This window comes from Notamacropus eugenii, chromosome 1 (assembly GCF_028372415.1).
Source record: "Notamacropus eugenii isolate mMacEug1 chromosome 1, mMacEug1.pri_v2, whole genome shotgun sequence".
Classification (NCBI taxonomy): domain Eukaryota; kingdom Metazoa; phylum Chordata; class Mammalia; order Diprotodontia; family Macropodidae; genus Notamacropus; species Notamacropus eugenii.
The window spans coordinates 241182582-241194160 of NC_092872.1; the positions used below are offsets into that span (position 1 = coordinate 241182582).

Sequence of the window (11579 nt, forward strand, 5' to 3'; positions counted from 1 at the left end):
GGGCACATTTCCAACCCTTTCCAAAAGAAAAGGGACAATATGGCTCTATGCCTTTGACCATTGTGGGGTACCCTAGCTGACTCAGGCCCATTCTGGGGCCAGGTTTTGGGCAGAGTTTATTCATGAGACTCAAAGACTGGGAGTTGCACTTAGCCCTTCTTCTCCTTCCCCATTCCAGCCTTCAGATCTGGGTAATGTACTCTAACCTCAGCATCCGAAACTTCCTGCCCAGTGTGTCTAGGAGAGAAAACTTTGGATTCAAAAGTCCCTGCAACTAGACAGAATTGAACTAAGCCAGAGGGGATTTGGGAGTTGTATGTGTGCCCAGACCTCTGGATCTAGTACCTGGGCTGAGGGAGCTAAGAAAGCCCTGATGGCCGTGTGTGTACAATCAGCTTTTCTCATCCAAAGTGTCTGGTTGAGGTCAACACTTCCCCCTCAGACTGTATGACATCTCTTAGGACTCTTAGCTCCTTCATGATTTCCTTCTTTTGTCATCTGATTTCATTTGTATCAATATGTTAGCAGGCCTCTAGAGGACTGAAGGGATAGTTCTTCCACCTGGGTTCTGTAGCTGTGGATATAATTGGGCCAGGGTGGAGAATAGTGGAAGGCTCCTGGAGATTGGCTCACAGCGCCCCTTGGGGGCCTGAGACCCTGTCTGAGGCCCCGTGCAAAGCCTCCTCGTTTTATCCCTGGGCATCTGCTTCCTGTAGGCTGTGGCCTCTGCGGCTCAGGCTGGCCTGCTGCAGCAGCAGGAAGAGCTGGAGAGGAAGGCCGCCGAACTGGACAGGAAGGAACGGGAGCTGCAGAATGCCACGGCCAACCTGCATGGTGAGTCTGGTTCCCTGCCTGGCCTGGTGCCCTGACCTTGGTGGTGGTGGTGTGGGGTGGGGGGTCATTCTCAGTCAGATGGGGACGCTGCCTCCTCTGCTCAGGGCTATCATGAAGAAGGCCCTTTTGTAAATCTAAACATCCCTGTGGTCCACTCTGGGGAAAGGGCCAAGAGTCTAGAGGTGGAAGGGCCTGGTGGCAGCTTGGGCCCAACAGTATCCCTGCTCTGGGAATGTTTTCTGTGCCTCTGGCTCCCTCAGAGTCAAAGGAGATAGAGCTCTCTCCCTACATTTTCTGGTTATGATTATATGCCCTGACTGAGGGACTTGAACAGCTAATGAATGACAATATTCACATTTGTATGGTTTGCTAAGCTTTTTTAAAGCACTACTATGCCTGCAAATGCCTGGAGATAGTTTCTGGGAAGTAAATTCTGAGTCCTTTCTTTCTCCATTCCCTAACACTGCTTTTGAGATCTGGTCAGTCAATAACTATTTATTAACTGTATACTTAGTGCTGGGCCCACTGAGTCTTCTTAAGAACCAGACTTTCTCTGGCTCTGTTTCTCCACCCCCAGGCAGAGCAGAGCCTCTGCCCTCCTGCTGTAGGAGGCTCACTTACCTGCTTCCTTTCCCTAACAGTGAGGCCAAACAATTGGCCCCCGCTTCCCTCAGTCTGCCCCATCAAGCCCTGCTTCTACCAAGATTTCTCTGCAGAGATTCCAGCTGATTACCAGCGAACGTGCAAGATGCTGTATTACCTCTGGATGTGTGAGTATGTGTAGAGGCCCGAGAGAGGCTTGACTTGGTGGTCTGTGCATCCACAGACCAATGAATCCCAATATTCCCTTGCCCAGCCTTTGGCGGAGGAAGGCAGTCTGAACCATATCAGACTGTCAGCAGCTTGGGAAGCCTGGCTCTCCAAAGGGGACCACTGAGGTTTTCACCCACTGTTTTTGGGGGAGCAGAGGAGAGGCCGTTGAGATGCCCTGTGTCTGACATTACCCAGCTCTCCTCTTCTCCCTCTTTTCCCTATCATTAGAATAGAAGGCAATCCAGGAAAGTGAAGAACTCTGGCTAGTCCTAAAGCAGCTGTTTTTTGTTGAAGCCAGCACAGCATCATGGGAAGCACCTGGCTTTCTGTGGCTGCCAGGACCCAATCCAAAGTGCAGAGGCTTCCAAGGACAGTCGCCTGCCTCCAGCTCAGGGGCCAGAGAGAGATGGAGTGGAGACCTTTCTTTCTCTGGGGTTTCTGTAGCTCTTCTGGGAATTTGCTTTGGAAACTGTAAAGGGTTTGGTCTACCAGGGGATAATTCCTTTGGGCCCCCAGCCTCATGGAGAATCAAGATGGAGGGAATAGACACACTTTTGCTCAAATGCAGATATTTAGTAAGCCATTTGCTCAGTTCCTACTGTGTGCAGAGTACAGTGCTGAGGAAGCAATAAAGATGGGTAGCAGAATGCTCTCCTGGGGGACCATAAGGGCACAGGAGAGGGCTCCATGAGCTGTGGAGTTCTGCAAGCAGTGCCTGGAGGACACTCAAGGAATGTGCCAGGTTTGGATACGGTGGCTGCCAGCCTTCCAGCTTTTCGGTTTGTGTCCTGGAGGGCCTCTGATTCCATGTAGTCATGGTCCTAAGGGGCCCCAGAGAAGAAGAGACCATGCAGGTGTGGGGTGAGAGACAGAGATCTGGCAAAGACATCAAACACAAGTCTTCACTGCTGTGGAATGTTAATGTTAACGTGGAAAAACAGCAGAGGCATAAGCAAGACACAGGACACTGACGACTGCCAGGAAAACATGGTCATTTTCCTTGCCAAGACCTACCCCTCTCCCCTATCTGTGCACTTGGTCCTCTCACTTCCTGTCTCCTCTGGCAGACTGCCCTCCTAGCATGTCCCCTCACTCCTTATTTGCTGGTACTGCCAAGGATTGTCCTAGATCTCCTCCCATTCTCAGCCACACTTCTTGAGAAAACTGGCTGTCTGCTGACCTGTGACCCTGTCTTCCAAGTTACCAGTGATCTCTCAATTACCTCAGTCCTCATTCTTGACTTCTCTGCAGCCATTCATAACTTGAACAGCATCTTTTCCCTCTCTGGCCTTTTGGGACTCTTTTGGGACCTTCCTATCAGACTCCTACATCTCCTTTGCTGGGTCATAATCTACAACACACCCCTGCCAAGGTTCTCTTCTTTTCTAAGTGACTTCATCAGATCACTTGAATTTAATTATTATCTCTATGCTGGTGACTCACAAATCTCTCCCCCCTTTTTCTCTCTCTCTCCCTCTCTCTTTCTCTCCCTCCTCCCTCCCCCTCTCTCCCTTCCCCTCTTTCTCTTCTTCTCCCTCTCTGTCTCTCTGTGTCTCTCTCTCCCTGTAACTTCCTCTCTCAAATCCTGCATCCTCAGCTGCTTCCTGGCAGCCTGGGTGTCCCATAGACAAACATTGAAATCATTATCTTTTCCCCCAAATCCATCCCTCTTCTTCACTTCCATGTTTCTGTTGAGGACTGTACCCTTGCCAATGCTCACTTCTGGGTGTCATCCCAATTTGCCTCTACCTCCCTGCCATCCCCGCCTTTTGTCTTCCTCTCCGTTCACAGCCACCACCCTAGTTCAGGCAGCTGTGTGAAGGATGGATTGGAGGGAAAATGGAGAGAGAGCAGTTAAGAGTCCAGGTGAGGGGAGAAAAGCCTGAACTAGGGTGATGGCTATGCATGGAGAGACATGGTGCCCCTACTGGCTGGATCCTGAGCTCTTTGAGGGTAGGGGCAGGGAGTATTCTGCTTTTGTTTTCATGTTCTCAGCAGCCAGTGCTGTGCCCTGCACATACTAGGCACTTACTATAATACTGAGATGTGGCCGTTGCCTGAGAAGTTGTCCTGTTCCCCGCTGGCAGTGACCATACCCCGACCTGCCATCTTGATTCGATGGACCCTGCTTCCTTCCCAGAGTGAGTGGGCTGACCTGACCCCTGATCTGACTCCCTGGCCTAAGCTTTCTTATCTCCTTCCCCCAGTGCATTCAGTGACTTTGCTCCTGAATCTTCTCGCCTGCCTGGCTGCATTCTGTGCTCACAACGACAGAGGGATTGATTTTGGGCTCTCCATCCTGTGGTTTGTGCTCTTTACCCCATGTGCCTTCATCTGTTGGTACCGACCCATCTACAAGGCCTTCAGGCAAGTTGGGGACCGGGGGTGGGGGGGTGCTCAGGCCTAGCAGGCCCCTTGGGTTGGTGTGAGAGAGGTGAGTGGTGAGCGAGAGCTGACAGTGCGGGGCCTTGGCACTGTTCCATGTGTGCAGAGGAAGCCATGATGCCCTCTCTCTCCTTCTCTCCACAGGTCTGACAACTCCTTCAGCTTCTTTGTGTTCTTCTTCGTGTTTTTCTGCCAAATAGCTATCTACATCATCCAGCTGGTGGGCCTCCCAACCTGGGGCAACAGGTGAGCCTGGGCTGCTCCTGCCGTTCATTGCCTGATTCTTCCCCAGCTCTCTCTGTGCTTTGGTTCCTGCCAGCTTCTTTGTATTGCCTCACCTACCCAAGGCTTAACCCAGTGTCTCCCATGGCCTCATCTGCTCTGTTGGCCCCAGACCTCCAGCCTGCCTCCTTGTCACTGGGTTTTATTGCTACCTTTTGCCTGTAAGACCCTTGTACAAGCCTCCGCAGAAGGCCTCAGTCTGGAACAGAACTGATCCCCTGTCTGCAGGCTCCCCAGGTAGTTGTCCTTGGTTTTGGGTTATGAGCCACAGTCCCTTCCCACAGACAGAGAGCTAGGGACCACCTTCAGAAAAGGATAGGGGAACCTGGACACTTCCCTTCTCATTCCTTTTCTTGCTGTCAGTGGAGCACTCTTTGAACTCCAAACTGAAGGAGGTTTGGTCATTGGCATTTCCCACATGGGCAAGTCAATACCAGGGTCCCATGGACATTACAGACATATAGGCTGTATAAAACCAAACCCTGAGAAAAGATCAGAATTGATATTTTCTTCCTGCCTCAGTGCCTATAAGAAATTGCAAAATAAAGATCAGGCCTGACACTTTGCTCAGTCAGAACCTGGAATGAATGGGTCTGTTTTGCCCTTTTCCTTCAGCGCCCAATCTTGAGCAGGTACAAGAGATCTCTTTCCATCTTTCCCTCTTTTCTTCTTTTCCTTCTCCCTCCCCTCTCTTTTCTTCTCTCCCCCTTTCCTTTTCTCTCTCCCTCTCTCCCCCCCAATCCCTCATCCTCTCTCTTCTCTCCTTTCTCCCCATCTCTCCCTCTCTCTCTCCTCTTTTCTCCCTCTCTTCTCCCTTTCCCTCTTCCTCTCTCTTTCTCTCCCTCCCTCATTCTCTCTCCCTCTCCCACCTCCCTCTTCCTCTCTCCCTCTCCCCCTCTTCCTCTCTCCTTCTCACTGTCCTTCTCCTTCTCATTTCCACCCTGGCTCTTTTCCTTACCTACTTTGCTGATTCTCATTCTAGTCCCTTCTCCTTCAGCATAGGGGCCTAGCTGGACCATTATCACCCCAGTAGGATCCCTGGTAGGAGGTAGAGTGTAAACATTGGTGATAGTTGCTGTCAGGAATGCTGCCATCCTTGGGAACACTGGGAGCTGAGATAGGGGGATTCTTGTGGCTCTGCTGTTTATATTGCTGGGAGTCCCTGGGAAAGTCTCTCCCCTTCTTGGGCCTTTTTCTTTGGCTGGTCCTTTCCAGCTTTGTGGTTCTGTGATTTAAAAAAACCTTTCTAGCCCCTCAGACATCCATGACCTTTTTGACCCTTGTGTCCTAAGAGTGGTGGGTAGGACAAGTGGTGGGCCCTGAGAAAGGCCCAGGTTGTACCCAAGGACACCCAAGCAGTGGCCGGCCTGAGAGACACCAGGTTCTTATTTGAGGCACTTTTCTTGGTGGTGGTCTTAGCAGGTGGGTTTGTTCCCTTACTTTTTAAGGTTGAGTCAGCAGTTTATTAAACACTTACTACGTACCTGGCACTTTGCCAGACGCTGGAGGTACAAAGAAAAGCAGGAGATAGCCCTGCCCTCAAGGAGCTTATACTGCCCCAGATGCATGTTAACACATTTACACTGTGTGAACGCCCTTTCCTTCTGCATCTTTCCTATAGAAAGGAGAGGTCATCTCAGGAAGGAGACCCTCCTCACTTGAGGGGCACAGGGACAAGATTCTCGAAGAAGCAGGGATTTTAGTGAGACTTGAAGGAAACCTGGGAAGCCAGGGGGCAGAGACAAGCAGGGAGAGCTTCCGGAGCCTGGAGAAAGAGAAGGAGCCAGTAGGCCAGGGCCACTGTGGGGGGCAGGAGGGGCCTTGCAGACTACTGGTTCCATCTCTGTCAGGGTGGGCATGTGACAAAGCTTGCTCCTCCCAGGCTCAAAGCTGATAGCTTCCCCAACCAGCAGGGCCTTTCTAGGCAGAATCTTGGCCTTCTTCCTGCTTCCTCAACTCAGAAGGTCACAGCTTCACCAACCCTGTGCATCTCTCCTCAGAACTGGAGGCGTAAACATATCAAATAAAATGCATGGGATTACAAAAGAAGCCAATTTGATGGAAATGCAGCCATCAGAGTGGTTTTTAAAAATATATTCACAGATTCCCAGAAATCTGTGGCCCAAAGTTAAGAACCCCCAAATTAGACTGACTCCATCTCCCTCTGGTAGCCTGGGTAATGAAGAGGAGGAGCTAAAACCCCCACCAGGGTTTGGAATATGAGGACTCAGGTGACAGACAGGCCCCTCCATGAGGGGTCACAAGTAGGTCTCTGAGGAAGGATTTCATTCCACCAGAACACCTGGCTTCTGGCCCTGGACCTGTTTGGGCCAGCCTGGTGATACCTTCTTCATTGAAGCAATTTTTGGCCATGTCCTATCTAGGGTTGCTCCCAAGTCCTCAGCCATTCACTGTTCCTTCTCTTTTTCAGTGGCTGGATTGTTGCCCTGTCCATGGTGAATTCTGACTCACCTGTAGCTATCTCAGTCATCATGATGGTGGTGGCTGGCTTCTTCACACTCTGTGCTGTCCTCTCCCTCTTCCTCCTGAAACGGGTAAGTAGGTGTGCACACCAGTGGGAGGAAGGAGCTCAAGGGGGCCCTGAGCCACAGAGAGGGCTTTGTTCATCTCTGCACTCTCATCTAACCAGCTCCTCAGAGTCTGCAGTTATGAGGGAGACAGTCTGAGAGAGGTCACCCAGGATGTGAGGCAGGGATGGCCCTGCCCTCACCTCACTGTTCCAGCTTCCTTTCCTCAGGTGCACTCTTTGTATCGACGGACAGGTGCCAGCTTCCAACAGGCCCAAGAAGAATTCTCCCAGGGCATCTTTGCCAGCAGGACCTTCCGAAATACAGCAGCTGGTGCTGCCCGAGGAGCGTTCCAGGGAAATTAACCCTTTCCGGGCCGGCCGGCATCCTCTTCTTTGCCAGCCTTCTCTTCTTCCTCATCTTGCCGCCCCCTCTTGAGACGCACTTCCCAGGGGTGCCCTGCTTACTGAACGGTTCCAGCTAAGACACAGAAATGGGACCCACCTTGGGCTCACTGTGTCAGCAGTCAGCCTTCCCTCCCACTTGAGGCCAGGGAGGGTCATTTTTTTTTTATACATACATTCACACACATATGAAAGTTAGCCCAGGTCTGTCTTTTCTTCTGTGTGTATGGTAATTTGGTGGAATTCCTGTCCTCAAGCAGTAGAGTTTGGTTGTGGGATCCCCTTTGTGTGGGATAGGTGACCTCTGGCTGGGCTTTTAAGTCTCTGTGGCTTGGGAAAGGGTGTCCTGGGCAGGGAAGAGGGAGACAGTAGCACCATTCCAGCATGGTGCCCCCTTCTACAGGCCACCATCCAGAAGATGCTAAGTGGTCCCCAGTTCTTGCACTGGAAAAGGGACTAAGGTGATCTTTTCTCCTTTACTCTTGCTTGTTTTCAGGGAAAATTAATGTGTGACTTAATAAAACCCGTAGGAAAACCATGGCAAGGCTGGTTTCGGGACACTAACTCATTGCCAGGAGTGGAAAGCAGCTCCATCTCCAGGGCTCACCCCTGAGAGCCAAGTGCTTTTGGATCATGTCGGCTGCCAGGCTGGGGCCGCCCCTGCCTTGGGAAGAGAACTGGAATCACAGTCTCTAAGCAAAAAGTGCCTTAATAGTACATCTCTTCCCCTCCCTCCCCTCCCCCCCCAAGTGTGGGCTGTCTCTGAGGGAAGCCCAGGGTCTTCCTTGGGGGCAGAGATGCTTGAAGAACCTGCTGGAAATGGGAGCTTGTGCTTCAGACTGGCTTGGTGTATGTGGGGGGAGAAGGGAGTCCCTTCCCTCTGAGGCTCTTGGGTCCGTGGGCAGTTGACTGGCCCATTGACCTGATACAGACCCTCATTCTGCTGCATCCATTTTGCTCTGTCCCTGCTTCCTTCTTGTCTCCTTCCTCTTACCTCTTTCCATCAGCAATAGACTGCTGCCTGGCCTGGACTTGGGAAAAACCATCCTTCCTCTTAGCATCTCTCCCAGAAAGCTAAACAGGGCTTTGGGCTGAGGTCCAGCCCCTCCATGTCTTAACCTGTGAAGAGATAACCCTTAGCTAGGCCCCCATCCTCAGTACCACCTGCTGATGAGCCTCTGGAGGGAAGGGAGTGGTCTTGGTTCTACGAGATGGGAGGAGGTGCCTGTGATCCAGTCTGACTGACTGCTCATCCAATCACGTGGGGACTGGGCTGTGCTCTTTGAACAGGACCCCCACCTTAATGCTGTTTGCCTGATTTCCCCTCAGGATCCAAATGTACCTAGCAGTAGTAGCAATGAATGACATTTTAAAAACTCCAAACTCCCCCTTTCTGAGATATATTTTTCCTCTCTGTGTATAAATGTATATGTTATGTCTTAACTTTTGTGCTTTAAATAAAAATATGGATGGACAAATTGAACTCTTCTCAGTGTACACTTTTCTCCCTGGAAACAGGAAAATGAGGGAGGTAGGGGCTAGGGGAAGATTGTCCAATGTTTGCTTGGATTTGCCTGGTTTGCCCTTGAAGGGAAGACTGCCCAAGCCCACAAGGTAAAGCAGGTCAAGCATTCAGGTGCATTGAAGTTTAAAGGATGCAAGAACTGAATCCAAACACTAGCTGTGTGACCCTGACTGGGCAAGACCCTTAACCTCTGCCTCACTTTCCTCATCTGTGAAATGGGAATAATTCTCCCTCAAAAGCAGAATAAAAAATGAAATGGGAACACTTGCATCTCCCTCACAGGGTGGTTGTCAGGATCAAATAAGATCAGATCACAAACTGTAAAGTGCTCTATGGTTGTTAGCTATTATTTAGCGATAAGGAAAAGAGGGTTCCACCGGGACTTTTAATATTTGAATCTCTCACCTACTGGTTGGTTGGTTGTTGTGCTTTGTTTTCGAAGAGGATCAAAATGTCATCACCAGGATAAAGTGAAGTTTCAGTGTGTCCAACTGGCTGATCAGACCAAAACGAACTCGGAATGCTCTACCACAGATTGGGTACAGATAGTCTGTGTGAATATTTGGGGTGGTTACTCCAAGTTTCTGCATCCTACATTTCCTTTGTACTGTCTCAGTTCTGCTTTGCTCATAGAGCACAACACCCTTTCTGATGTGGGCATGCCATGTTGAGTGGTCCTGTGCCAGTGTCTCCCATGTTGCCCAGTCAAATCCAAAGTTCTTGAGACCTTGAGAGTGACCTTGTGTCACTTCTTCAGACTACCATGTGGTCACCTGCCCCATGGGAGTTCTCCATAAAATAGTCTTTTTGGCAAACATACATTTTGCATTCAAACAAAGTGGCCAGCCCGTCGGAGTTGCACTCTTTGAAGCATAGTTTGAATGCTTGGCAGTTCAGCTCAAGCAAGGACTTCAGTGTCTGCTACCTTATCCTGCCAGGTGATCCTCAGAATCTTCCTAAGACAGTTCAAATGGAAGCGATTAAGTTTCCTGGCATGGCGCTGGTAGGTTGTCCATGTTTCACAGGCATATAACAATGAGGTTAGCACAATGGCTCTGTAGACCTTCAGTTTGGTAGTTAGTCTAATACTACTCTCCCAAACTTTTCTTCAGAGCCTCCCAAACACTGAGTTAGCTCGGGCAACGTGTGCATCAACCTCATTGTCAATGTGTACATCCCTGGAAAGTACACTACTAAGGTAAATGAACTTATCCACAGCATTCAAAACTTTTCTATCTGCTGTAACCGATGGTGCCACATATGGATGATATGGTGGTGGCTGATGGAGCACCTGTGTTTTCTTGCTGTTAATTATTATTGCGAAATTAGCACAGGCAGCAGAGAATCGATCTCAGCTTCAGAGACTGCATTGAGTGCACAATCATCTGCAAACAGAAAATCATAGATCCACACTCCCTCCACTTTGGTCTTAGCTTGTAGCCTTTTCAAATTGAAGAACTTACCATCAGTATGGTAGTTGACCTTGATGTGATGTTCATCCTCACTGAAAGTATTTGTCAACATGGCTGAAAATATCATTCTAAAAAGCATGGGAGCAAGCACACAGCCCTGTTTCACTCCATTGGTGACTGGGAAGGCACAAGAGCATTGTCCACTATCCAGAACCCTGGCAAACATGCCATCATGAAATTGACAATATTGATGAACTTCTCCGGGCAACCAAATTTTGACAATTTTCCATAAGCCCTCATTACTAACAGTGTCATAGGCCTTGGTCAGATCTACAAACATTGTGTACAGACCTCTGTTCTGCTCCTGGCATTTGTCCTGGAGTTGTCAGGTGACAAACACCATGTCAACGGTTCCTTGGCCCTTTCTGAAGCCACACTGACTCTCAGGTATATGACCATCTTCCAGGTGAAGGGTCAGCCTATTAAGGAGGACTCTAGCAAGAATCTTGCCAGCAATGACTAAGAGAGACCCCTCTGATTGTCGCAGGACAATCTATTCCCTTTACCCTTATAAAGATGGACAATGGAGAGAGGCATCCTTGAACTCCTGGGGGATAACCTCCTCTTGCCATATAACCTGGAAAATGTCAGTCAGCTTTTGTATGAGCATTGGTCCCCCTACCTTGTAAATCTCAGCTGGAATGGAATCAGCACCACGTGCTTTGCCTCTTGAAAGGAGCCTAACGGCCCTCAAAGCCTTCTAGAACCTAGCCAGGGATAAAGGTTTTCAAAGCCAGTACTTGTTTTGCTTGATTACATTTACCCTATTATTTTTCAGTTGAGATGAAGGGGGAGGGAGGTAGGACGCCCCCAGCCCCTTCTACTGAGGGGAGAACAGAAGGGGTGGGACAAGCAGGACCTCTCGGAAAGCTCTATGTGGATGATGCCTTTTAAGAGGAGAAGCGCGCTCGGCATCACTGAGTGGGAGTTTGGGGCACAATCCTTTCCTGTGGTGGAGTCGGAAATGCCTGTTTTATTTGGTGTTTTGAGTTCAGAATAAAAAAAAAGATAGAAAGCAGATGGCCCCGGCACAACCCGGGCCTGGGGAGCGGCGGGGACGTCGGGAGCAAGGGGCTGTGACACCCCTGACTTCTCGGACACCCCTCCCCTAACCAAGGAATAAAGGGGAAGCCTGGGGAAGGGTAGGCGCAGGGAGCTCTGCGGGAAGAGTCGTGGCCGGGCCGCTGGGCCTCAGTCTCCCCGCCTGTCGAGGGACAGCTCCGGCTCCACGTCCGGACCCCGAGGCAGGCTCCCCAGAATGGCCGCCTTGCAGTGCCCGCGGCCGGCGCTGGGGGCAGCGCGGAGCCGGGTCCGCCACCAGGAAGCGGCTGCCGAG

The 11579-nt window shown here is 50.4% G+C and overlaps 1 protein-coding gene across 1 annotated transcript in view; it reads left to right on the forward strand.

Annotated features, from left to right (window-relative positions):
- SCAMP2 (secretory carrier membrane protein 2) overlaps positions 1 to 8729 on the forward strand; it is a 22519-nt gene extending 13790 nt beyond the window's left edge. The window contains exons 4-9 of the mRNA XM_072628328.1: positions 717 to 834; positions 1476 to 1604; positions 3855 to 4014; positions 4177 to 4278; positions 6746 to 6869; positions 7073 to 8729. Of these exons, the coding sequence (XP_072484429.1) occupies positions 717 to 834; positions 1476 to 1604; positions 3855 to 4014; positions 4177 to 4278; positions 6746 to 6869; positions 7073 to 7207 (768 nt within the window). The 3' untranslated portion in view covers positions 7208 to 8729. The remainder of the gene's footprint in view (positions 1 to 716; positions 835 to 1475; positions 1605 to 3854; positions 4015 to 4176; positions 4279 to 6745; positions 6870 to 7072) is intronic.
- The last annotated feature ends 2850 nt before the right edge of the window (positions 8730 to 11579 follow it).